Source organism: Cheilinus undulatus, linkage group 23 (assembly GCF_018320785.1).
Source record: "Cheilinus undulatus linkage group 23, ASM1832078v1, whole genome shotgun sequence".
NCBI classification, from domain to species: Eukaryota; Metazoa; Chordata; class Actinopteri; order Labriformes; family Labridae; genus Cheilinus; species Cheilinus undulatus.
The window spans coordinates 9,291,455-9,319,412 of record NC_054887.1 but is presented as its reverse complement, the minus strand read 5'-3'; the positions used below and the strand labels follow the sequence as shown (position 1 = coordinate 9,319,412).

The 27,958-nt window shown below is 39.6% G+C and overlaps 1 protein-coding gene across 1 annotated transcript in view; it reads left to right on the top strand.

Annotated features, from left to right (window-relative positions):
- The window catches only part of slc13a4 (solute carrier family 13 member 4), a 49,703-nt gene that overhangs the window by 5,270 nt on the left and 16,475 nt on the right, over positions 1 to 27,958 (top strand). Inside the window, exons 2-8 of the mRNA XM_041781052.1 lie at positions 14,881 to 15,009; positions 21,229 to 21,365; positions 21,490 to 21,665; positions 22,742 to 22,805; positions 23,056 to 23,095; positions 23,189 to 23,275; positions 23,978 to 24,162. Of these exons, the coding sequence (XP_041636986.1) occupies positions 14,881 to 15,009; positions 21,229 to 21,365; positions 21,490 to 21,665; positions 22,742 to 22,805; positions 23,056 to 23,095; positions 23,189 to 23,275; positions 23,978 to 24,162 (818 nt within the window). The remainder of the gene's footprint in view (positions 1 to 14,880; positions 15,010 to 21,228; positions 21,366 to 21,489; positions 21,666 to 22,741; positions 22,806 to 23,055; positions 23,096 to 23,188; positions 23,276 to 23,977; positions 24,163 to 27,958) is intronic.

Sequence of the window (27,958 nt, the reverse complement as noted above, 5' to 3'; positions counted from 1 at the left end):
CTGACAGGTTAAATTTTCTTTTTTTGCAATCTAAGACAATTTTATTTGCCCTTGCTTTTCTTTTATTTATCGATGAACCAAACCAGTACCAAATCGTGACCCCAAAACTGAAGTCTGAACAGAACCCTGACCTCTGTGAACTGTTACACCCCTACCAACAAATAATGGTCAAAGTACCAAATGCTGGGCTACTCACAAAGAGCAAACCCCAGAAGTAGAGCAGGACAATGCAAACCATCTGTAACTGGGAGACTCACTCTACCACTGGGGACAACAGTGGAGAAGAGTCTAGCTAAGTGCTGGTGTTCACTGAAGAGCTGGGTTTTTGCCTATCACTTGAAAGTAGAGAGGGACTCTGCAGATTGAATTGAGCTGGGTAATTCATTCCACCATTAAGGGACAATTGAAGAAAAGAGTCGGGCTGGTGACTTAAGGCCCCAAAGTGATGGAAGTACCAGGCGCCTTTTGCTGGCTGAGCGTAGAGGGCAAGAAAGAGTGTAGACCTGGATGAGGGACTCCAGGTAAACAGGATCAGTTTCAGTCACTGCTTTGTAAGCAATGATTAGAGTTTAAATGGTGCACACTGCAACTGGAAGCCGGTGTAGAGAGATGAACAGAGGAGTGACATGTGCTGTCTTGGGTTGGTTGAAGACCAGATGTGCTGCTGCGTTCTGGATCATCTGCAGACGTTTAACTGAATTGCAGTAGTCAATGCTTGATATTAAAAGGAGCTGTGTTGCATGCTCTGTCAAATAGGGTCTGATCCTCTTGATTTGAGAAGGTAAATCAGCAAGACAGAGAACTTGAGTCCACATGAACCTTGAAGGTTAGCTGGTCATCAATCATGACACCCAGATATCGGGCAGACATAGTGGGCAGGAGTTTATTTGATCCAAGCTGGATGTTGATTTGAGGTTGTACAGTGGGACTGGCTGGAATGACACTGAGCTCAGTCTTGGACAGGTTGAGCTGAAGGTGACATTCCTTTATCCTTTTAGAAATATTAGCAAGACAGGATGAGATTCAAGCCCGTTCAGTCTTAATGGCTGTCCCCCACTTCCTGACCCCTAATGGACATTCAGTATCGGATTGCAAACAGCCTGTAATCCACCAGAAACATGAGCAAAGGACTCCTAACAGTATTTACTCTACAACAGGTGACATTTAAGCCCATATACACATGTATAAATGCATCTAAAAACATCTAAAACACATCTAAAACACATCTTAACAGTCTGCCCAAGGGTATGATGGGATAATCCTGCCCCCTAGATTTGAGATGACATTGGCAAAGCTTAGATCAATTGTCTCTGAAGGCTATTTTATTCAGAATGGAGATAAAATTACACTTTTGGGGTTAAAATCAACTTTGAAATGTTTAACCCTGAGGCAACAGTACTAACTACTGCATCACCGTGCAGCCCGATAACATTTTTCAGTGAAGACTTAGTCTGTGCAAATATAGGTTTGACTACCTCAAAGCAGACAAAGCCTCACTGGTGTGAGATAATGGATGGAAGGATTTTAATGAGAACACGTGCAGACACATGTTCATGAACCCATCATGAATATTACCTTCCAGTCTTTTTTCCCCTAACACTTTCCTAACCAACCCACTCTCAGACAGCAATAGCACCAGTTGTGACAGGTGTGTTTATGTGTTATAAATGAGCTCCTCTGTGTTCGGGCTGTTTGTTTCTTCTCCATCATTAATATTCAGATGATCCGTTATGTGAGCCTCCAGCCAATCACATTGTGTCCCAGGAGCCTTGCTGTTATGTCAGGACCGGTGGGTGTTTGGCTGCAGTAGGCGGCGCAGGATGAGGCCAAGAAAGAACAAAAGTACCAAAACTTCACTACAAAGAAAAAGAAAGAAACAATCCAAGCAATTAAGTTATGTAATCAACCAACCACCACGCTGGATTTTGTGCCCCACGCAGCTTCCTTACGACATCAGGGACCCCAGACTGTGTCAAGAATGTGGCGGGTTCACAGTGTGTGTGCCAGTGAGTGGATGTGAGAGTCCAGCTGCAGAGAGATACATCTGTCGGACAGATGGGGTCAGGACAGGTCAGAAAGAGCGGGAGAGAGAAATCCAAGCACATTAATTCATGATTGTGCCATTCTGCATCCCCATAGATTAAAAGGTTGGAAAAACTCATTTTCCTTCATCATAGGGACATGACATAGCTACAGACTGTGTCATTTTTAAGTGCATACACAATGCAATCAAGCAAATATTTGACAGTTTTGATGTTTGGGTAATAGTCCATGCATTAATGTGATTTGGCTAATGTGCAGTCTTGGCAACATTCGAGTACAATAAGATTAGACGGAGGTGTGGTGTAGAGGATTTTAAAGTTAGGTAGCACAACCTGATGTAAGATGTCAAATTACAAACATGGACAAAAGTATTCAGCCACCTGACTATTACACCAACAGGAACTGTAATGACTGTTTTCAAATACACGTCCTTTAATATTGTTTCTTGGTGTTGGCAAGAAGGTCTGGCTTGCAATCTCCATTCCAGTTCATCCCAAAGCTGCTTGGTGTGGATGTCAGGGTTCTGTGTGGGCAAGTCAAGTTCTTCCACACTGAACTCATCAAACCATGTCTTTATAGTCCTCACTTTGGGCACTGGAGCGCAAGAGAATAAGCATTAAGATTGGCCTTCACTGGAGCTAAGGGGCCTAGCCCAGACCCTAAAAAACAGCCTTATACCGTGATCCCTCCTCCAACAAACTTTACAGTAGCCACACTGTAGTCAGGCAGGTAATGTTCTCCCGGCATCTGCCAAACCCAGACTCGCCCATCTAACTTTAAAATAAGCTGTGTTTCCATCAGTTTATATCGGTTTATATGACACACTATGAAGAGCTTAAGTCAGAAATCCAGGGTGTGCTGATCTCGTTTTAAAATAGTCTGCAGCCTGAAGTTTTACAAACACGTTCAGCAACCACGGAGCGATGTTTTCACAGGTTATCTAACGTAAGAAGTAGATTAATAAGTAGTTACAGAAGAGAACGAACTGTTCTAAGGCTTCGTATTCACAAAACTTAAGCATTAATTTAGTTTCTCATCCATCGCGGATGGATCGGGCTGATGTGAGCCTTTGGGCTCTGCTTTGTGTTCTTAAAATCAGGTCCGGATGAATGTCAGGAAACTTGATTTGTGGCCAGATACCAATGTCCATAGACTAGGAAACAGTTTGGACCTCTGTCGAGTTCAAATATTTCCCATTTAGGCAGATATTAGTCCATTTTTCTCCCGTTTTCGCCCGCTTCTCACAGCGCAGACTTCCGTGTCTGAAGCCCGGTGAGGAGCAGCTGAGTTGCGCTCTGACGTGACGTCAGTGCAGCCCCTATTGTTGTGTGTGTAGCTCCACCTTTTTGGTATGGGTAGGTAAGATTGGCACCCCTATGGAAGGGTGTCGAAAGTGGGACGGTACAGGTCGTTTTTTTGGGACCCTTTCCAACTTTTGCTCTATGAAAACACACAAAAAAAAATGCGTTCCGTACTGCACCAAACTGAGCCGGACCGCTTAGTGGAAACAATCTGATAGAGAAGCATGATTTGTCACTCCACAGAACGTGTTTCCACTGCTCCACAGTCCAGTGTCAGTGTGCTTTCCACCACTCCATCCTACACTTGGCATTGGACTTGGTGGATGTGCATGCAGCTCCTCAGCCATGAAAACTCATTCCATAAAGCTCCTGTTGCACAGGTTTTGTGCTTATATTAATACCAGTGGAAATCCAGAACTCTTCAGCTCTGGGATCAGCAGAGAGTTGGAGAGTTTTACCCACCATGTGGTTTAGCTCAGTGATTTTCACTTTGTGGCTGAGTTGCTGTTGTTCCCAAATACTTCCACTTAATTTATATATCACTTACAGTTCACTGTGGAATATCCAGCAGGGAAATTTCACTAACTGTGATATCCACCACAATACCACGCTTGAAGTCACTGAGCTCTTTAGAACAACCATTTTTTATATCAGAAAAATGGTAACTGCACGGCATGTTAGAATTCATGCTGAAGAGAAGCTTTTGTTGTGGCTATTTTCTCCTGTTTTAATAAAGAAATTTGGTTCTACAACTACATCTGAGGCTAATTGCTAGCAGTTGTATATACCAGCTTAAAGTACAAATCGACCCCACCAATAACAACCGCAAGCTCATGCTCAAACGGGTGAACAGAAGAGCTCAAACATCTTTTCTACGAAGAAAAGCTTTCACTGTGGCTCTCCACTCTTCTTTTAATAAAGAAATGTGGTCCAGTTCTGATAAAACTGCAGCTACACTGGGGCTACATCCAAGCTACATTGGTGGTAACCATCGCTAACGGCTCACAGTTCAACTTAACCCCACAACCTTTTTGTACAGTCTATATATATATATATATATATATATATATATATATATATATATATATATATATATATAATTTATAGACTTAATTATAATATTGAACAATGCTGGCATATATCATGGACTTTCCTCTAAATGACGTGCAGGACTGGTACAAAGAGCTAAGCCAGTGGTGTGTTTGTACTGGCACTAATGTTACTCAAATTTATACTCATTTTATACTAATGAAAACCTGACTACCAGCGGAAATGATATTCAAGTATCTATTTGTTTCATTTTAGTCAATTTTAGAATACTAAAACATCTAACTCAAATGCTGGACAAGCATGGTAAACATTTAAAGGTATGGTGGCTCTTAGGTTGTCGTTATGCTTCTCAGTGGATGATGTTTTATATGGTTTTTCCATTTGTAAAGGTCATTTTTATTATGACTTTGTGTTTGTATTAACAGTATATATGTGTTAACTAACACCTTTGTACATGTTCACATTAGGGGGACCTGTCCACATAAGGCCTACTTGGAGGTTTTTGAGGGCTGTGGTTAGGAAAGCAGTGGTTATGTTTAAGATCAGGCCAGGAAGTGACCGTAAGTCAATGTCTTTTCCTCTAAAGTGATGACAATGCAACTTTGTGCCTGTTATCTGATTGTTCAAAAGTCCCTTAAGCTCTCTGCTGATTGGTTCATTGACTTCAAGCTTCCAGATTTGACCTTATCTGCCTAAATCAGGTGTCTTTAAGTCAATTTGGTCATTCTGAATACCATCCAAGCACATTTCCAAAGCTGCACGCAGATAACAGAGGGCTGACGATACAATCAATGGGCTTGTGTTACGTGTTGGGACAGAAATTAGCCTGTCAGCATTAAGACTTTGAGGAAATGCTCCTTCAACTGAGTGAAGTATTTAGGTCATGGAGATACACTAGATCCTCATGCTGACAATGTAAACACATCTGGGTCGATCAGAGAGGAACACTGAGGATCAGCCTGCTTAGTTCATAAGCCACATATATATCTGACATTATTTTATGGTTTAATCGTACCCATACATAGATATTAATCAAAGGGCTTAGGCTACTTATAAGTTGCTGTTGTTCCTAAATGCTTCCATTTTCTAATAACATCCTTTACAGTTGACTGTGGAATATCCAGCAGGGATGAAATTTCCTGAACTGTCTTATTGCAACGGTGGCATCCATCACAGTACCACGCTTGAGTCATGAAAAGCTTGACTTCAGTTTATCTCTGGTTAACTGTATGACATTTGTTTGTTTTTGAAACCATGGAGCTTCATGTTGATCTTTTTTTAATCTACATCCATGTAGGACTTCTATTTTTTAGGGTCAACATTTCATAGCAAGCACCAGTAAAGCACATTGAAATCCCATTCACAGCCAAATGAGCAGAACTGTTGAACACAAGATGTGCCACCTGGCTCAGCATTGTCCCTCCTCTTCTGTTTTCGTCTTTATTGTTACAGAAATGAAACATATCAGCAGTCTGCCCTGGTTTCTTCAGTATGTAATGTCTAGGATTGTTCCGGAGAGCTCCATTAAACCCCCAAACCTTTGATGTGTTGATGAAGAGCAGCCTGCTGAGTAACAGTCCCACACAAACCCTGTCCAGTTCACCTCAGGCAATTCAGCATCACATTCTTTTACTGCCTCGGAAAACTGAGTGAACTTTTACCTAGATTTTTTTCCTCTTTTTAAAAAGTCGTACTTTTCTCAGCAGCAGTTAACTCTCTCTTTTACTTTACATTGTAAATCTGAACAGGTTTAGTTTTGCATGCTGCTAGGGTACAAATATGACTTTCCCTTACTTCAGTTTCACAGTTTTCTTAAAAAAATACAGTTCAATAAAATTGATCAGGAATCAGGTCAACTCTTAAAAAGTCAGTCATCACTATCAGCTGCTCACTGGGTCCTGCCTCCCTGCTTACCCGGCACTTTGGCTCTAACTTGCAAAAAAAAAAAGACCCTGAAGCCTTTGTGTCTTTGTCTTTGTGCAGCGAGTGTCCTCTGATAAACAGCGACCAATAGTCAATTCTGAGTAACTGCTGAATCAGACGACCTCTGTTCATTTCCAATATTCTTCTTTTTTATCTGGTCAGTTCTCCTGTGCCGCCTCTCATTTCCTCTTTTAATGATCCATCCATATCCATTCTTCTAAATGACATCAGCTTTTGTCCTTAACGACAAAATTCCTTCTTTGCTGATTATGGAAATAAGATTAGATTAGAATAAGAGAGTAAATATCCAATAAGTGATGATATTCAACTCAACCCAAATGAGGAATTTCACTCATTTTTAAACTGTTTGCAAATGCGTCACATCTGTTTATGCTTAAGTATATTTTTGTTGTAGGTTAGTTTCTTCTTTCAGCCAGATTTGTGGGATTTCCATTTATTATCCAACATTTAACCAAACATTAGGGGAAATAACTTAAAACTGGTAAAAGGACGTGTGTACAGAAGCTTGATACGATTTGTAAAGTGGAGCAGATAGCGGAGTGAATAAAGGCCAATCATGCTGCTATTTTTTGTTTTAGGTCCAAACTATATTTATTTTTATATATATGTAACTATATCAGTATCAGCTAAAATTAATTAGTAAATATTGGCAAATGAATTTGGATCTGTATGTGCATCCCTAGTACAATACAGCACAAGCTGTAGCATGTTTTAATGTTGGCCCAAATTTCATTTTATTTCATTAATTTATTGCAGATCAATTAAAACAGGACCAGAGGCTGCAGCTTGGACACACTTGGAAAATGTAATGATATTCAAGGAAACAGGAAAATATTTCTGACACTAGGGCATGTAAAAATCACAGTAATGGATAAATAAGACGTTAACACTAATGTTATAAGGTTTATAATAAAACTGTGATCTAAATCCATTTTTATTGCTAACAGTATGCTTACAGTTCATGCAGTATGGTGCTGCATGGTCCGTCACTGGGTGCCAGTTTAGCTTAGCTGGTAGAGCAGGTGCCTTTATGCTGAGGTCATAGTCCGAAATCATAGACTGTAGAAAGAACTGGACAAAGCCTGTGTGACGTCAGCCGTCTGCTTACAATAGATGGACTCAAACAGCTTTTGAAGCCAATCTGCAGCGGCTTCCATATTGAGATTGCTGTCTCAACCAAACTTTGGATCAACCTAACAGCCCGCCCACGAAGCTCGACTTCCTGTCAGCTAGCTAGCTAGCATTCTGGTTTACATGAACGTAGCTTCTGCCTGTTGAGCTATCTGTCAATCAAATAAGACGCACCAATCAGTGAGTTTTTTCTTCCTTACTATAAACAAAACGATTGTGGTACAAATTTTTTTTTTTTTTTTTTTTTTCCAAACAGATGTATCTTCCAGAAAATAGACACTACCCCATGCTACCTGTTGGTGTACCTCACTCATTGCGTGAAGTTCAACAATTTTCTCTTAATTTTGCCTCAGAAACACTGGCAACAGCTTGTCATTGTGGCTTATTTCATTCTGATATCCTACTTTTATTTTTAAGCATATATAGTAAGGGATAAAGACAGGTAATCTTAATTCTCCTCAGATGAGGCTGAACATTCAGCTTTGGGGCCCCCTGTTGACTTGTGGGGCCCTGTGCATTAGCATAGTCCGCGTATAGCAAGAAACAGCCCTGCCAGGCTGTAAACTAGTTTATTTCTAGTGTAAAAAATATCTTTTTAACAGGTGTCCAGACGGGACCTCCGGTGTTCCTGCAGCCAGCCTCAAGTGGACACTCGCTGTATTGCAGTTGTTTGCTCTTCCGCATTGGCTTCATTTTTTTAGGACCGGAGGTTGACGCTTGTCCTAAACGCACCAATGGGATTGATACCTCGTCTCTGAACTGTTTGGTGCATGTCTTCTTCTTCTACTCTCTATCCCATGTTTTGTATCCCTCTTCAGCTGTTCTATCTAATATAGGCAAAAAACAAACAAACCCAAAAATAATCTAAAGAAAGAAAACACCTGTGACTATCTCTCTCCCCATCCTATATTGCTGTCTGTTTGTCTTTGTCTGTCATACAGGACCTCTACATTAAACACAGATGTGTATTGGCCTGTAAACCAAACATCAGCACTTGCAATATCAAAGAAGAGAAACGTGCTCTCTTTATAATTAAACCTTTAATTAGAAGTTAGTGCTGGCTGAACGCCCTGTCATTTCACTGACTCTAACCTGCAAAGTGTCTGCTTTTTATACAAATGGAGCAGAAAGAGAGAAGCGGAGGAGGACAGGGAATTATGCAAACTGATACTCGTATTTAACATCGCTCGCAGCGCTCCTCTTAACATGATGCCTACCTAGTGTTTGCCTTAAGCCATCCCCATCCATTACCTGCAGCAGGTGACGTTCTCTCCCTTGTGTCAGCAGTGGCTGCTCTTGCTCTACACACAGATGGTTATGCGTGCTTTTGCATGAATTTATAATGTGTCACAAATACAGAATAAAAAGAGTGCAAGAGTTTTACATCTCGAGTCCAAGTCTGAAGCCTTTGAGAGGTGAATTAAAGGGGAGGTGTTACTACAGCTTTAAAAGAGCAGTTGACCATGATTTCAGGCCCATGTTTATAAAAAATGAAATTTAACTGTATGCAATCCTAAATTTATGTTCAACATGTGTTAGAGGTTCTACACGGTGGTGGAGTGGTTGGCACTGTTGTCCCAGAAATAAAGTACCCAGTTTGAATCCCAGTCAGACAGGGCATTGTGTGGTGTTTCTCATCCATGGTTTCTCTCTGGTGAATACAGTTTCCTCCCACAGACCAAAATTATACTCATTAGGCTAACTGGTGACTCTAAATTGCCCGTAGATGTGAGTGAAGACGGTTGTTTCTCTTACGTGTTTGCCTTGTGATTGACCAGTCCAGGATGTACCCCATCTCTTAAGAGTTTTCAGTCCCCTGCCACCCCAAATGGGGTAAGTGGTGTAGAGATAATGCATGGATATTGAAGTGGATTTCTTGTCTTAATGTGTGGAGGCAGCAGTGCCCCTTTAACCATTATAACCAACTTCTACTGCATAAACTGTGGTGAATACTGTGGTGAAACTGTGGTCATATTCTAAACAACCATCAACAATATCTGATTAAATCCCATCATTAGGTCCTCAACCCCCCACCACATTTTCCAAGTGTATAGTTTAGACTTTAATAAATGAACTGATTAGATCAATAGCTACTCAAACAGTACTAAAAGGCAAATCCAGCTTTTGATTAAAGTACTAAGTGTGCTGTAAATTGCCTTGTTGTTGTTTATGTGTCTTTTTACCTCATTTTCTCATGTCAAGAAGGATGTGTGTGTTTCTTGGGGATTGAAATAGTTGTAACATTTTCTTTGGCAAGAACCTAATTAATAATGAACCCAAACGCCTTGTTCTGTTCAGCTCAGTCTAATCCAACAACTGTGCCTGCTGCCTGGAAATGCCTCTTTATTCCTGCCAAGTTAATTCCACTGTAAGACACCCAGAGAGGGAAACGGAAAGTGGCTTTACAGTCACACCAAAGGCAAGTGACAAGTCAGTGCTTTAGCTGGGGAATCGTCTACATATGAGCTCATAATGCTCTGTCACAGGCCTGGTGCACACAGGTTATTACTGCACCACTGTACCGTACCCAGCATCCTGCCTGTCCTGTTATTTGTGTTTCATTAACCAGCATGAATTTAAAACTATTTTATTTTAATTTAAGATCAAATTAACTCCTAAAAGCCTTTAGGACATCTTCTCTGTAGTGTAGCCCATAAAGCAAGGCTGTGATTGTTATACCAGGTCCAAAATTAATGCATTTTATTTTTTTATTGCTTTAACTGTTTGCTGCTTTGTGCACAACATGGCTGCAGGTGGATGCCACTCACCTTAGCGCCTTCCTTCTCTTACAGTTGCTTAAAATAGGAACCCACTCCCTCTTTGAATGTCTCATTTCACTTTAGGGGTGGGAACTAACCACTAGGCCAGGGTTCCAGCTCCTGCAATTTTTTCAATGTATAAAAGTGTTAAAGAGTTAAAGAGCTCGGAGTTTGCAAAAAACTATGAGAAAGCCAAGAGGCTTCCGTCCAGCCAGTCTGTCATAGAGCCCAAATCAGTGGAGGGCTGCAGTGATTGTTGTCATTCTGGAGCTTTGTCCCATCTCCATACAGCAGGGGCCGGATTCTGGATTTAGGTCTAACCTTAGGGCCTAACAGGGTCACCTTTTTTACCATAAACTGTCAACGTCATTTCACCAGTAATAAACTTAGCACTGATGATAAATGATTTTGACATTTAAAAAGTTAAAAAGATAAGTTAAAAAGCTCAGAATCTGAGAAAAGTAAATTTATTAGTTCAAAAAAGTCAAAACATTAAATTAAAATTTAAAAATTATGTTTTTTTAATGGCAAATATATTAGACAGAAGTCAAAATCATGAGTTTAAAAGGTCAAAATATGAAATAAAATTTGTAATCATGAAATAAAAAGTCAAAATATGATTCAAAATTTTTAAATTGTGAATCTATAAGGTCAAACTACGGGATTATGGAGTCAAAGTTTGGAGTTAAAAATATGAGGTAAAGTACAAAGTAATTGTTTAAAAAGGTCAAAATATCAGTTAAAAATTAGAATTTTGAATTTTAAAGTTCAAAATATTACATGAGAAGTCGAAATTTTGAGATGAAATGCTCAAAGTATGAAATTAAAAGTCAAAGTCCTCAGTTTGAGTTGTAATTGTGAGATGCTAAATTGAAAAAGTGAAAGTAAACACAAATGAATTTCTTTTCCCACATTCCTGACTTCTTATCTAAATATTTTTACTCCTTGCTTTTTCAGATTTTGTGACTTAACAAGGATATCTTAAATCATCAAGGATAAGTTCACATTTTTATACTTGAGGAAATCTGCAGACCTCATACTGATGGGCCAGTTATAACAGAAATGTGAGACCATCTTGTGGGCTGAATTTAACCGTTCCACAGGCCAGATTTGGCCCCTGGGCCTTGAGTTTGACACCTGTGCCATGCAGGATCTCTATAGCTAAGTAAGAGTGGCCATCTGGTTCTTGGTCACCTCTCCTACTACGGCCTTTCTCCCCAGATTGATCAGTTTGGCTGGGCAACCAGCTCTTGGAAGAGTCCTGATTGTGCAGACTTCTCCCATTTGAGAATTATGGATGACACTGCGCTCTTGGGAACCTCCAGTGCAGCAGATTTTTTTTGTAGCTTTCCCCAGATCCGTGCCTTCTAACAATGATGTCTCTGAGCTCTGCAGGCAGTTCCTTCGACCTCATGGCTTGGTTTTTGCTCTGAAATGCATTGTCAGCCACGAGAACAGTCAACCGCAGAAAGCTCTAAAGCCCTAAATTTACAAGAAAATATCAGCTGATTTAATGTATTCTAATAATTTCTTTCATGGTTTGAGAGGCTGTGACGTCTGAACCGGTCTGGACATGCTTCATCTTGGAGCCCTGCTGCTAATTCTCCCAGTCTGGGTTTATTAATTTCAGATTAACTGACCTGTTTCTGGCAAGATGTTACGCTGAATGTTCCTCTTACGTAAAAGAGCAACGAGCTCAGACAGCATGTGGCAGGAGTGGAAACTGCATATGCGTAATACTGAGTAGAAAAAAACACTATGAGAGCGATTCATCAGAAACATGGTGAGAATATTTGCAGTCACAGCATTTTTAAAAGGCATGGATGTGATGTTCTTCTACAAATTCAGTGTAAAGACACATCCTTGTTTGAATTCATCTTATGGTTTCTAGATTCTTGGTCATTTTCATGGAAATGGTCATGGTCATTTCCTCTTTGGTTTTTAAGATTGGGGAGCCTGTTGTCACTAAGCCTGCTGGAGTTGCAACAGAGCAGTGTGAGCTCCTGGTATGTCGATATTATATAACCATAACCAGATTAATGCAACATCAATGTTTGTGTTTTAGTGTGTGTGAGATGAATGGGAGAGTGTTTGCAGCCCAGTTGGTCTCCCAGTATAAACCACACTCAACACCATCAAGATTAAAATTGTTAAGATGTTCAATACTTCAGTATATTTTTAATCTACTTATTTTAAAACAATGATTTTATTAATGAAGTACTGAACAGTGCCTTAGCTTACAGTGCCTATAAAAGGTATTCACCCCCTTGGATGTTGTATCCTTTTATTGATTTTATAAATGAATCGTGGTCAACATAATATGTTTTTTTTTTTTAAATAAACATTAAAAAAAACTCCTGATGTCAAAGTGGAAACAGATTTCTACAAAGTTATGTCAGTTAAATAGATTATATAATGTAAAATAAGTGACTGCATAAATATTCACCCCCTTCAAGTTTCTTTTTTAGTTGATGCAACTTTAGCTGCAATCACAGCTAAAGTTAAACTATGTATGCGTAGATTTGGCTGTATGCTGTATCTTCTCCCAAGCCATAGTTCTTTTGTAGACTAAATAAGATTGTCCTCAAGGATTTTCCAATATTTTGCAGCATTCTTTTTACCCTCTACCTTTACAAACCTCCCAGGGCTGGCTCCTGAGAAGCATCCCCACAGCATGATGCTGCCACCACTGTGCTTCACAGTGGGGACGGTGTGTTTGTGGTGAAGTGTTTGTTGTCTGCCAGACAGAGCATCTTGTCTGATGGCCTAAAAGCATCACTTTGGTCTCATCAGGCCAAAGAACTTTCCTCCACTTGACCATGGAGTCTCCCACGTGCTTTTTGGTGAACTCTAGTCCAGATTTAATCTGAGTTTTCTTCAACAATGGCTTTCTCTTTGACACTCTCCCATAAAGCTTTGACTGCTGAAAAACCAGGGAAACAGTTGTTGTATGCAGAGTCTCTCCCATCTCAGCGGCTGCAGCTTGTAACATCTTCAGAGTAGCCATAGTTGTCTTGGTAGCCTCTGTCACTACGCTTCTTCTTGCACGGCCACTCAGTTTGTGAGGACGGCCTGTTCTAGACAGATTGACACATTCCTTCCATTTCTTGATGATGTATTTAACTGGACTCTGAGTTGCTTGGAGTGTTCTTTTTTCTTCATGGTGTAATGGTAGCCAGAATACTAATTAACCAGTGACTGGACCTTCCAGACACAGGTGTCTTATAATAAAGTAACTTGAGACATGTACACTGCACTGAGATGATCATAATTTAACTAATTTTGAGTCTACGAGCATAAATTGACTGGACCTCTGTTGAATTAAATCGGTCACTTTAAAGGGGATGAATATTTATGCAATCATTTATTAAACTTTACAAATTTTTGTTTGATTTACATTACTTTGTGGAAATCTGTTTTCACATTGACATTAAAGAGATTTTTGTAAAATACTTTTTAAAGGCATGTTCATCTGTTTCATTAGATGTATAGAAGAGGAATAAGCCAACCAAATATTGAAGAAAAAAATGGACAATCTGTCTGAATCTTATTTAACATTGCCATTTTTTTCAGTTTAGACTTGTGCAGTTTGGTTTGATTTTTTTCAAAACAGGAAATCATCCAGTATGTGGCCCCTAGGACTTTTTTAGTTGGTTAAATAAAATGGTAAACTAGGAAAATTTGTTGCATCTAGGATAAATAGCAAAAAATGAGACACTCAAAATAAAACAGAAAACAAGAGAGGGACAGGACAAACCACAATCAAAAGGAAGCATATGCCATAAAGCCCACTAACCAAGGTAATATGACAAAAGCCTTCTAAAAGTATCAATATAATGATGAATAGCTCTTTATGTGATTGATATGTAAATGTCTTTTATATTAACATGTGATTAATAATAAGTCCCCAACAGTGGTATTTTGGCTGTGTCTGGCTAAACAGTGCTTGTTTTAACCCCTGTCTGCCCAGCATATGGCATTTGGGCCATGCCTGGCCCAGACTGCACATGCCATTACAAAGGTTGGGCCCTGAGCCAAACGTTCACGCCAAGTCTGGCACACTCAACAATGACCATAATCCAAGTCAGGCCCAGTTCATGACATTTGGGGCACGTCTGGCTCAAGTAAAATCTACTGTAACCCAATTCAGGTCTTGTGCATACCATGGCCCACGCAGTGTTTGAAGTAGACTCCTTAAAGTAGCCCTGACGAGATTTCAGTGCTATCTGGGGTGTTAATAATGTAACAGGACTTTCTGTTTTGACTTAAAATATATTTATACCATTTAGCTTACATTTATTACCGTTAGCTTAACTGAAGCTTTGGTAAGGAGACAGTTAACCTACCATAGGATTTTCAAAACTGTAATTATCCAAAATCAGCTTATTGCCCCTTGCTAAAACCAAAGCTTTTAAACATAATGTCAATTAGGAAGCTTTAGAAGTGATGGTTGACAGTGTGTTTTTTTACATTTGCAAACAGCCATGCCAGCCCTTTCCCCTGCTAACAAATCAAGCTAGCAGTTTCCAGCTACCTTAGAAATAAAACAAAGACAAAAGAAGCTGTCTTAAATCTGTACATGTTATAAGTACATGTTGAAATATCTGCCTTTGTGAAAGCTGGTTGTTGATAATTTTGTCTTCTGCTTACAGGAGGCATGCTGCGCGTACGTGCTGATGGTGACGGCAGTCTACTGGGTGTCTGAAGCTGTTCCTTTGGGTGCTGCTGCTCTGGTCCCGGCCTTCCTCTATCCACTTTTTGGGGTGCTCAAGTCAAGCGAGGTAAGACATAATGGTAGCTGTCTTGTTACTGAACTCAGCCTGCTGGCTGATTTATTGAATCACGAATAAATTAAGTTTAAGCACATGACTGTCAGACAAATGTTAATAACATTAAGCTAGCCTACTGCTAGCTTAAACACATTAGCAGTCACATTTGACATAAAAGGTCTTTAACTGCTTGAGACACAAGAACTAACAAGTGCTGATAAACGGTACATTAATGTGCTAGTAGGATAACGCCAAAGCAGTTTAGCTAGCACAGCAGGAAAAGTAGTATGAGTTGTGTTTTCTTTGTCTTCTAGCTAAATACAGTCGCTAACTCAGCTCTACCTGCAAACAGCTAGAGCCAGTTAGCTTATCTTTCTTTGTTTTTTACTAAAATCTTAGCAGTGGTAGCATACTTGAAGGAGTGTTTAACTGCTCGAGACAAAGGAACTAACCTATGCTGGCAAACATGAACAGGTTTAGTTATTAGCCGGTATATATTATGGCTTCTGCCATTGAAGCAATTATTTTGGATGTGGCTTTTGTATGGCTGCAGTTCTATCAGAAATAGACAACATTTCTCAGGGCGCATTCACACCAGAGCAGTTTGGTCCGCTTTAAACGAACTCTGGTCCTTTTTCCCAGATGGTCTGGTTTGTCTGGAGTGGTGTGAAAGCTCACACGAACTGTGGTGCGGACCAAACAAGCGGACTCTGGCCCGCCTGAAAACAGGGGGTCTCAGTCCGCTTCCAACCGAACCCTGCTGCGGTTCGTTGGTAACCTTGCAAAGGAGATGGATATGCCTGTTTCCTTGTTCCTCACTGGCGAATCCATCTCGCAAAGTTCCCATCTGAACCACCTGGGCCCGGTTAGAAAGTGACAGGACCAATCAGCTACGAGGGGCAGTACTTTCAGGTGCAGCAGTGTCGTGACGTAAACAAGCAGCAGCAAGAGCTGGTGCAGTTATGGAGGAAGAGAGTAGCGTGGATGCTGCTAAAACGCCAGTTTTATCAGAATATGACGACATTTCTTCGTTAAAAGAAGAACAAAGAACAGCAGTGAGTTGTTTTCTTTTCAAAAACGACAAAAGTCGAGTACTTACATGTCTATATTCGCCATGTTTCGCGTTATTCCTCAGTAGCTGTGCACGCACAGCTTGCTAGCGGCTACGTCACGTGCTTTGTTGCTCTGATTGGCCCGTAGAGATGTGACAGACAGAACGTTCACCCAATCATACTCCGAGGATTTTTCAAAGCCCTGCCTTTTCTCAAACGTTTCCTATTGAAGCTTTTCCAGATGGATGTGTGAAATAAATCCATCTGGCGTGTCAGGTTAGTTCGTTGGAGGTGTGAAAGCAAAGCGGACCAACTTGTGAATCAAAGACAGGAAGTGGCATAAAGCGTAATGATAAAAGGATTTATATTTTTAGGATATATGATTTAATACATTCAAATACATGTCGGTACCTCGCTTGGCGTCTGTGTAGCCAAGGAAACATGTCATAGTCTGTGCTTATTTATTCGTCTCGTGTACAGAACAACATGTTGGACAGCTCACCAACTCGCTGACTGCTCCTTATGCCCCAGTGCAAAAGCAGAAACCCCAAGACAGCGTAGATTCTGTGTTTTTTTCATTGTTTATGTGGAAAAAAGACCGGTGGAAGGAGCTGGAGTTCCCCGCTTCTTCTACGCCGGCTTTTCTTCTTGGTCGCTGTTTGTTTGTGACGACAGCGCCCCTATCGGGAAGATGTTGTAGGCGTTCAGACGGTTTGGTCTGTTTAACAAAGAGCAGTATGAATGCAAACCAAACCAAAGGAAAATGCAACATTGTTGCAATTTCCATTCCAAAAGGGACCAAGTCCCAAATCGTTTTGGGCAGGGCGTAGTTACAAGCTGGTATATACAATGGCTGCCACTGATGTAGCGATTAGCACAGTGTGGCTGTAGTATAGAGGCAGTTTTATCAGAACTGGGCTACATTTGTTTCTTAAAACAAGGGCACAGAGCCACACTGAAGGGTTAACCCGGCAGAGATGATATTTTGTTACTTCTACAGACCAGCTTTGGCAGTTTAATCCAACAGCAGGCTCCACTGTTTGGAAACAGAGACAGCATCTGTCTGTTGAGCCTACTTTTTTTTTTTGTTGCAAAATTAGATTTATGCCAATTTTTGCCCCTTTTTGCCTTTCTTGGCCCCTTTTGCCACTTTCATCCTAACTGTGAGTCTTTTAAACCATTTTTGCAACTTAAAACCATTTTCGCCACTGTCTAACCACTTTTCGCCACTTCTGTCAAACCATTTTTTGCCAGGTTTTCCCAATTATGCCACTTTTCAACTGCTTTTCACCATTTTGTACCACCCATTTTAGTCACTGTTAATCCAATTTTTGTCTCTTTTAAACCATTTTTGCTACTTTTCCCCATTTTTTCAACTGTGTAGCCATGTTTCCCCATTTTTTTCCACAAATATTTGCTTCTTTCTCCCATTTTTACCAATTTCCAGCTTTTTTTTTGCCTCTTGCCACAATTATTGAATTTATTGTCTCTTACAGATGTTTCAGTTTCCTTTGCTTTTTTCTCTGGCATCATGATGTTTGTGGACATCAAAAGCCTGACATTACTTTCCAAATTGTTTGGTTCAATGCACCCATCCCCACTGTACCAAAAAAAGTAATTGTATTTTAAGAAAAGGGAATAACTGTTCCGCTCTTATTTTCTTCTCCACTTCTCCAAATGAAAGGATAGCCATACTTTCAAACTACTTATTACAAGAATTCCAACTTCTATGACATGAAAATGTTGATGTTTTTGCTATTGGAAGACTCTACATAAGAGTTGGAAACAAGGGCTCTTTTGAACCACTCTTTAGGAAAACTGAGAAACACTTGTCACTGAGGGAAATCCACAAACAACCATGTAGAGCTTAACCAGCGGGACTACAGTAAATGCTGGGATATTTGCTGTAGCAGTAGGAAGAGTCAGCTGATCAGATTGTATACATGGATATACAGTAAGTCCAGATCAGGAGAAAATGGGTGAAAGGTCCTTCTGTGCTCTTTCATGTGTCCTTTGAATCTGTTGGAGGGTTTCTAACATGTATTTAAGTTTCCATCAGGGTTTTACGATGTGGTATTACTCAATATAATATGTGCCAGTGTAAACAAAAGGCTCAACTTTAAATGTTGTATCAGCCATTATTTTATGTGGACAACCCCATTAACCTGGTACTCATCACCATTATCCTGCCCTGTTCTTTCATATGTGAGTACATGCTGACAACCAGCCAAACACCTTATCCTCCGTCATCACCATGGCCAGGTGCTGCTCCGCCCTGCAGAGACTTAATTGGACTGAGGGATAATGACAGCTGACAGCGTCACTTCTTGTTTTCATAGTTGTAACATAATTTTCTGCTCCATTAATCTCACCCTCCCTCCCCCCTTATCTTCACCTTTCTTATCAGCGTTACATAAAAAGTGAGCTTTACGCCCCATGTGACCAAATCGCATTGACAAATAGTGACAAAGCTGCCTGTTAACACTGCTGTAAGCCTCTTGTGAAGGTGGACCATAAATATGCCAGCAGAGCTTTATGCAACATTTTCAGTCTATTATGGTTCCCCCAGGACTCCCCTAACAGCAGGTCGGTTTCTAAAATAGCTCTACTAGTAACTCAATTAGAAGAACATCAACACTGCACACACTAAAGTTAAAAAGCTAGTCCACAATAATAACAGAGTCAGCTCGTGTGTTGTACTGTGTATGTTTTAATACTCATATTCAGGAATGCAATCTTACATCACAGCATGCATTAATTCACTCCAACAGTCTTAAATCAGAACTAATTTTGGCCCAATTAAACTGGTTTAAGACTAAATATGGGCATTTCTTAAAGTGTCTCAAGTCACCTGAGTTTCTTTTTTAAGAATCCAGTCCCCTGAACTTTGTAAGGAATGCTCTAAATCAGTTTCACTGACACTGGTGAGCTTAGTATGGAAAGAAGGTAATCTTCATGAGGGGAAATTCAATTTGTACACTGTTGATGTGCATGATACCTCACATAGACTGGGTCTGGAAGGTCCAGTCACTGGTTAATCAGTATTCCTGGCTACAGTTACACCATGAAGACAAAAGAACACTCCTAGCAACTCAGCAAAAACGTAATTAAAAAGTATGAGTCAGGGAATGCATACAAAAAATATCCAAGGCACTGAACAACCCCCTGGTTTTAGTTAAAGCCATGATCATGAAATGTGACATATTGTAAATGCAAACAGGGTGTGTAACACATGCACATGCACGAACAGCTTCATGTGGACTAAAGCTAGGCAGCTAATGGCATATTAGATGAAATTGCAATATGGACCGCTGCGATTTCCAAATCGCAGAAGGTGCAATATTTCTTTAACTGGAAATTTGCACAAAAATATCAGTTTAAAACCTTTCTTTGCAACAGAGATGTAATGCATTACATATCATGCAATCATTCAAGTGCCATTTCTTAAAAATAGTCGACAAAAAAATCCTACTTCCTTCATTTTTGTATGTTTTTCCTATTAAATATGAGAATGACATCAAAATTATCACTCCCTTCAATACAAGAATTCATGTTCGATTTGCAATACGAGTCAAAATCCTCACAATTTTTTTTCAAACTTTTTTAGCCTTTGTTTAATCTAAAATTGTGTTGGTTATGATATAAAATGATGAATTGCTTGTGTTTGTTGGAAATTACATAAGATGAGGAACTTCAGAAGTAACTGCATATCAAATTGCAATATTCGGGAAAAAATTCACAATTACATTATTTTCCCAAATCATTCAGCCCTAATTTGGGCAATAATGAGGAGATGTCAGAGACAGGATGCTGTAATGAGTGTGCCTGTGCCCAGATGAGTTGAGAGTGCTCCCTCACAAGAGAAGTAGACAAGTAGAAGTCCCCTATTGGACAAACTGATTTGTTTTCATAGTCAAACAGAAAAGGAAATGTTAGCATGGTAGGAATTGTTGCACCAAAAGAAACTATGAAATGATGATCTGTATCAACAAACAGCTAAATTGTTATTTTTAATGTCAGTATTAGCCCTAATTTTCTCAATCAGTACATCAATCAGTACATTGCCAGTCAGGCAAATAGCTGCACTTTTGGGTAAATGATAGGGGTGGGAATATACAATATTATCACGATACTTTAGTCCTGATTCGATATTATTGCGATTTTAAACATTTTGTAATACAGTGAGTATTGCGATCTATACCATTTTTTCAACTGTTTAGCTAATTTAGGATTAGTCTTGCCATCATGTTTGTCGTATTTCCGCAGTATTTATTTTCATGTAGCACTTCTTGCAAACCTCATGTGTCATGTCCATCTCATTTGTGCCCTGCTTGGATTCCTAATGTCCTTCCCCTGGTGCTGCTATGTTTATTGTACTAACTTTCTCCTGCTCTGTGAGCGTCACCTCTGCCGACTTCACTGGACAACCGATTGATTTTTATTTTTCCATAATCATAGACTTCAGTTCATATTAGCAATTACTTTGAAAAAATTGATACTTGGTGGGCGAGACGATACGATATATCACTAGACAAAATATCGCGATGCTATGCCGTTTCGATTTTTTCTCCCACTTCTCCCTAGTAAATGTAATTATTTTATAGTCTGTATTAAGGAGAAGAGAGGTATTACATGATGTGTGGTTTGTTGCTTGTGCTACATCTTTCATAAACTAGAAATGAGAACACGAGCTTGAAGGAGCAGTGTGTGTAAAAATGTCAAGAGAAGGAAGTGCGGCAGGTTTTAGGTGAGAGGTGAGGAGACACACTGTGAGGTGGCGAACCCTCTTTGTTAGAAGTAAAGCAGATTAAAGGGGAAAAAATGTCAAACTGAATTTTTGCTTTTAAAAAAGGAGGTTAATGTGGGAAAGTGGGTGAATGAGGAAAAAGCAAAAGGCTTCGTCACTCCTGCGGGTCTCCCTGATTGTTTGGAGTTCTGTAAGCTTTGATTTTTTTTATACTTTTCCTTTTTGTTTTTGAACATAGAACAATGAGGGCTAGGATGTTACAGTATAATCACTGAAAAATAAAAGAAAATATGACAATATAAAAGTAACAAGTGAAGCTGCAGTGTAAAAGTAATTTGCTTCATACTACAGACAGAGCTCAGTATACTTAAGTATACTTCATTATATAAGCTTTAATTTCAACATTTGTCTGCTTTGTGCATGTGTGTTTAGGTGGCAGCAGAGTACTGTAAAGACACCACTCTACTGCTGATGGGAGTGATCTGTCTGGCAGCCTCCATAGAGAAGTGGAACCTGCACAAACGCATCGCACTGCGCATGGTGATGATCGCAGGAGCCAAGCCTGGCATGTGAGCAGTAAAACCTTATAACAATTTTACATATTTACAGCAAATTCCCTTTTCAAACACCCAGATGTTTAAATCCTGTCACAGAACTGGAAAATGTCCTCTAATGCAGCTCTGTCTTACCCAGGTTAGTGCTGGGCTTCATGTGCTGCACAGTCTTTTTGTCCATGTGGCTCAGCAACACGTCCACCACAGCTATGGTGATGCCTATAGCCGAGGCCGTCCTGCAGCAGCTGATCTGCACCGGGCTGGCCGACAGCCAGGACGACTCAGAAACAGCAGAGGCCACGGAGGACGAAGCCTGTAAGTCTCGCTTAGTCTCTGTAGAATCTTTTGTGCATGAAAAATAAAATGAATGGCATATTTTTCATTGACTGATATAGAAATGATTTAAGGAAATTTGGAACAATCACAAATTGATTTATGCTAGACTACAGTATATCAATTACAATTGGGGAAGTGTTGAAGCCTAAAGACTGGGCTCTCATTCACCAAATGTGCAGTTTGTACACTCATTTCCACACACAGACTGGCATTTATCAATCTGGACTATTCGACATAAGCATATGCTCAAATCCCACACCAGGTCTGAGCTTGTGCATACATGTTTTCAAGTCAGTGTGAAGTCACTGTGCAGCATGAATCTGGTGGTGTTAGATTAGATATGACCTTTAAACTCTATTCAGCAATAGAGTGTAGAATGATTTATTTATTTAACACCAGCTTCCACTGAGTAACATGCACATTTTGCAGTCCAGGCAGGGCCGGATAGAACAGACCGTGTGATGTCAGACGCAAAAAGTCTATTAACATTTCTTTGTCTGGCCTTGTGAAAAAAATGACATCCTGCATTTTTTTAATGCAATGCTCCAGAATTTCCAACAGACTGCGTAGATACATGAGCAAGCATCAAGTACTAAAGCAGGGGTTCCCAAACCTCTCAGCCCACGACCCCCAAAATTACGGTGACGAAGAATGGGGACCCCCAATGTCCCTAAGATTGGTTTTGGTATAGTTGAACACAGCCATGCACGTTCAAGAATCAACACGTGCAGGACTTTATAAACATTGCTTTGATTTCAGCATAAATTCCAACAAATGCACATGTTTTTATTTTTAATTGAACCATTAACCAACTATTTCATGCAAATAGTTCTAGAGAAATCTGCAAAATATACCATTTAAAACCATTTAAAAAATACTCCCTGTGTCTTGCAAGGCATCTTGGGATCCCCACTCAGTGTCTCGTGACCCCCCACTTTGGGAACCACTGTATTAAAGCAGATTTTGAAACCGATAAAGCAGTACAGTTTTTGTTTTTAACAGATAAAGACTTGCATGAACAGTTCTCCAGTTTCTGATTCTGATGTTTTCTACAGCTCTCTCTGATAAAGAAGAGAACCTGGACAAGAACCAGTTAGAGCTGCTCTATCGCAATGACATGTAAGTACAAGTATTTGTTTGACCTCAGTCAAAACTTGCCTACTAGGGTCATGCTCATTGAAATTTAATAACAAGAAGAAGAGCATCTGTAAAACTCTCAAAGAAGTCACTGTAACAAGATTAGTGTGGATGATGGATAATGTAGCTCTACACAACCTGAGAACCTTGATAAAATGCTCACATGAAAAATTACATTAGCCATACAGTATTTTACCACCATAATTATTTAATTATCTACCCTTTTTTCTAGCAACGACTGCACTAAACAGGACCTGGTTACATTAAGTGAGGTAAGAGCAGTGGGGCTTTTTGGCTGAGTAGATACATGTCAAAGTAGAAGGAGAGGAGAAAAGTGTTCAAACTGTTTTTACTGTCATTCTCAGGAACAGACTGGGGAGATGAACGGAGTGGGTTTGATGTCAAACTGTAACCAGGACATCATCAAACAAACAAACGGACACCTGCCACAGGTAGGCAACAAGGATGAAATGATGGTATTTACCTGATTGCACCCAAATAAAACATTTTTAAGAGAAAAAAATGCAGGGAACATCATTTGGGATGATTCTGAAGTGCAAAACTGCCAAAACCCAAACCTAAGCTGGTGTATTTTTCTAATATCTTGGAAAAAAACATCTTATTGCACTTATCTTAAGTCGAATTCATCTAACAAGTCCAAATAAGCAACTTATTTCAATAGACTACAAGCAAAAACAGAGGCCTGAATTGCTTTAAAACAACAAATATCTGTCAGTGCAGCTTGCAGAGTTTACTAGATGATTATCTAGTAGGTAGTTAAATTTATTAATGCAATTTTTCAGGCGATTGTGATGTAAAATATGTTAAACCAGACTTTTTTTGCACCAGATATTAGACAAAAACACTAGCTTAGAATTGAGTTTGTGCTGTGGAAAGCAGTAACTGACATATCACTAACCTTTAAATATTTACTCGTGCTTTTTTGGTTATAAGGGCAGCCTCCTGAGCATATTTGCAACACTACATTGGTACAATACAACCCACATTGAAAGACTATGCTATTAATCCAGGACAGAAATAAGCTTTATTGGCAAAATATTTATAATCTATTTTTACCCTCTAAATTTTTACTTGTTTCATTTAAATATCCCATTCTGAAACTACTCAAAGTAAAATTCTTCTTACTCTTCCAGATTGCGATTGAAATCCCAAATGTGAAGCGGGTGAAGGCCAGGAGAGACTCCCAGTACCCCACCAAAAGGGATCACATGATCTGTAAATGCCTTTCGCTCAGCATCACCTACGCAGCGACAATCGGCGGCCTCATTACCATCACTGGGACATCAACCAACCTCATCTTTGCTGAGCAGTTTAACACGTAGGTACACATGCATGCACTCACCTGGGTTAAAAGAAAAGAGCTCAAAATCTTTCAGTGGTTTGTTTGGTAAGGAGTAGTGTCAGCTATACCTTACCTCAGTCAAAATGTGTTAAAAATGATTCTTCATGTGCCTTAAGTGGGTTTAAATTCTTAACAAATTTTTTGAAACTTTCTGAGTGAGACAGAGATATACAGAAAGGAAATATCTGCTGCCAAATTGTCAAAAATAATAGGCGTGAGAATTGCTACAGCTAACAATGCAACCACACCAGTTACTAATGTTGTACTCGAGAATGGTCTTGATTTTGAGACCAGTCTCAAGACCACATTTTGAACGTCTTGGTCTTGTCTCAGACTCAAGAGCATTTTTACTTGGCCTTGTCTCGGTCTCGGCTGGCCAGATTCTGGATTTTCCATCAAGACCACTCGAGACCAGCACTGATCTGCTATTCTTCGACTTCATTAATGTGATGATAAGGAGAAGCCCTTGCCAAAACAACAAAAAGCTACACCTATTAAGACTCGGGCATTAGTCCATCTTATTTCTAGTCAGAAATACCTCTAAACACTCACCTTAGGCCTCATTCACCTGTCAAATCTAGATAAACATTTCATTTTCAGATATTTAAAATAATTCAGTCAGTGGCTTTTAAAAACATACAAGGATTAATTTTTGTCAAGATTTAAGATTTTTGCATGTTGTGCTTTGAAAGAGTTGTAGACACCTTGTTTTTATCTGTCAAATTTATTTAAAAGAAAACTAATGTTAAAGAGAGAATGCTCTTTTACTGTTCAACCTTGTCATGTTTTAAAAAAATGTTTTTTTATGGTCATGGTCTTGTCTCGGTTTCGGTCTTGACTCTGCCTCGACCCCAAAAGTCTTGATCTTGTCTTGGTCTTGGTGCACTCTGGTGTTGGGCAAGTCTTGGTCTTGGATAGTGTGGTCTTGAGTACAACACTACTAGTTACCTTTAAGGATGTTGTGGCTCTAAGGCCATTTTGCCACAATGAACAGCTACAAAGTGCTGGCTTGTAGTCATATCAGCCATGCCGTTAATTATCTATGAATCACATCCTTCTTAGAACCAGTATGGGCGTATATATAAAAAACCCCATCCCCGACAGTGTGTCATAAAAACATGAACAATCTTGATTAAAATTATGATTAAGGATTAACATTAAGATTAAAAAAGGATTAAAATTAAAAAGGGATTAAAATTAACCAGGCTATAAACATAATTATTTATGCTCTAATAATCAGCATTTTAACAAAGGACACATATTGGAACGTATTACTTTCATTTTTTAACATTAGACGTTTCTGCTTGAGTTGGAATCTTTATCTCTAAATGCACACCACGAGGCTGTTCTTTAATTGTGTCTTCACATTGGGAAAAAAGTAAAGTAAAGTCTGCCAGTCACTGACTTCTGCTAAAGGTTTGTTGCATGTAACCTGGTGTCATAAGAATGGTGGGCATAAATCCAAATAATAATTTGCATAATCTCAAATTATTATTACTGGCCATTTTTACCGAGAACTGCCATGAGGGTCAACGTTACCCCATAAAGAACAATTATTTTTTATATATCGGATAAAATGAGTTTGGAAATGTCAGCATATTGAATATGGGCAAAATCCAATCTCGCACTTCTCGAACCAGGCTCGAGCTTTATTACCAACTACATTTTCACATACTATATTGAATTTCACTTGGTGTTTTGGTGCTAAACAAATAGGCTACCAAACAGTAATACTTCTGCTGACAAGGAACTTAAATAGATTGGTATAAAAATATATAACTGTAGTATAAATTAGAATATAGAGAACACAAAATGAATGTACAGAGGTGCAGTGATGGAGCTATACAGATGCTCATATATGCTATTTATCAGTTACAGTGCAGATATTTAAGGATCAATATACACTCAGTGTAGAGTTGTAAACAGAAAAGCTGAAGTCTGATGTGTTTTAATGTACCGTATAAAGTCAGGTTAAGCTTGCATTGTTTTTGTCTGTTGGCTCCGGGCCTTGGAGAGGGCTGGAGTAACGTCCCTCTCCTCTGACAGATATTGTAGCAGGAAGTTTTTTGTCCTGATGGACCACAATATCTGCCAGAGGAGAGGGCCTTCAAAAGTTAGTGTCTGAGGTTAGAGGGGTGGACAGACTGTCAAATGTGTAATATTATATGGTAATACAGCTGTTTGTTAGCACATCAGTACTGCTAGCTGATGCAGCACTGAATGCTGAAATTTATGTATGTTTGGGAAATAAATCTGATATTTTGGCAGAAATAGATATTCCTCCTGCCTCCCTCTTTAGTTGTTGAGCATCATCTTTTTGCGTACTGCCTCCTCGCTGGCCCCCAACAAGTGGATCACAAAGAAGTATTAAACAATTTTCTTAGATTAGACTGATCCCAAATGTTTGGCAGTAACCTTTTCAAATAAAGAAAAATGTATTCTTAGCTGTTTATTTCAGTGGAATAACGAGCCAGTCTGAGTGGCCCAAACGGCCCATAGATGGGTGGTCCTCCTGGCATTTGCTCATATTCCAGATGGCCAGTCAGTCACTGATCCCAAAACACCCTTTGCCCCAACACTTAGCTCTGCACCTACATTTAGCCCGTTTACACCTATGGGTAGGGTGTCCTGATGCTTGCTGGAATGGAGGGGTTGGGTGAAGTGGCCCTCCAGATGGAGATTTTCTAGAGGCACACTCCAAACCTAATGAGCTAACGGGGATTCTCTCAGAACCTTGCAAACCAATGGCATAATTTGAGAATTACAACTATCTAATATCAGAATTTGATATTGTCTGAATACATTACAATTCTTTTGAATTCTAGCAAGCATTTTATAAAAGTCACTTGGGGCAGAAATGGTATTGCCATCGTGTTTGACGTATCCAGAACGTAATGGGTTGTCCCATTTCATAGGGGGAGATCTAACCACACAGTAACTCTGTAACTTTGTTTGAAGGCACAAGATGATACTCTTAAAGAAGGTGTAGAGATAATACCTAGAAATGGGACTAGCTGCTCATCATCACTAATCAAGCTATTTTTCTTTTCAATCCACCTAGGAACCATCAATAGAACCTTTGTTCACCATTTCTCCCACTTAAATATCTTCCATTTATTTACACAGCTGCATATGATCATCAGTTTACACCATATGCAGATGACAACTCTTCAGTCTGCATGCATCAGGTCCCCCCATCCATTTTGACTTTATTTGGGTCATTTTGGCAATGTTGCAGGTTTTCCTTCTAAATAGGATTAAAGCTAACTGGTAGCAGCTGTTTGGGATGATTGACTTGTTCTTGGTGCAAGTCTTTAGTAAAAGACTATTACACCTTTTCATTGTTCGACAGTGGATATTGGTAATTTTCAGGTATGCTTTGTTTGTTTGTGTTCTCCTATACTCCGTATGGACAAAAGTAAGACGCCTGACTATTACACCAACAGGGACTGTAATGACATTGTTTTCAAGTACATTTACTTTAATATAGAGTTGCCCTTCCTTTTACAGCTATAACAGCCTCCACTCTCTTTGGAAGGCTTTCGCAAGACTTTGGAGTATTTATGTGGGAATTTATGGCCATTCATTTAGTAGGGCATCTATGAGGTCAGGCACTGATGTTGGACCAGAAGGCCTGGCTTGCGGTCTCAGTTCCAGTTCCCACCGAAGGTGCTTGATGGGGCTGAGGTCAGGACTGTGTGTGGGCCAGTCAAGTTCTTCCACACTGAACTAATCAAACATGCCTTTAGAGTCCTTGCTTTGTGCACAGTCA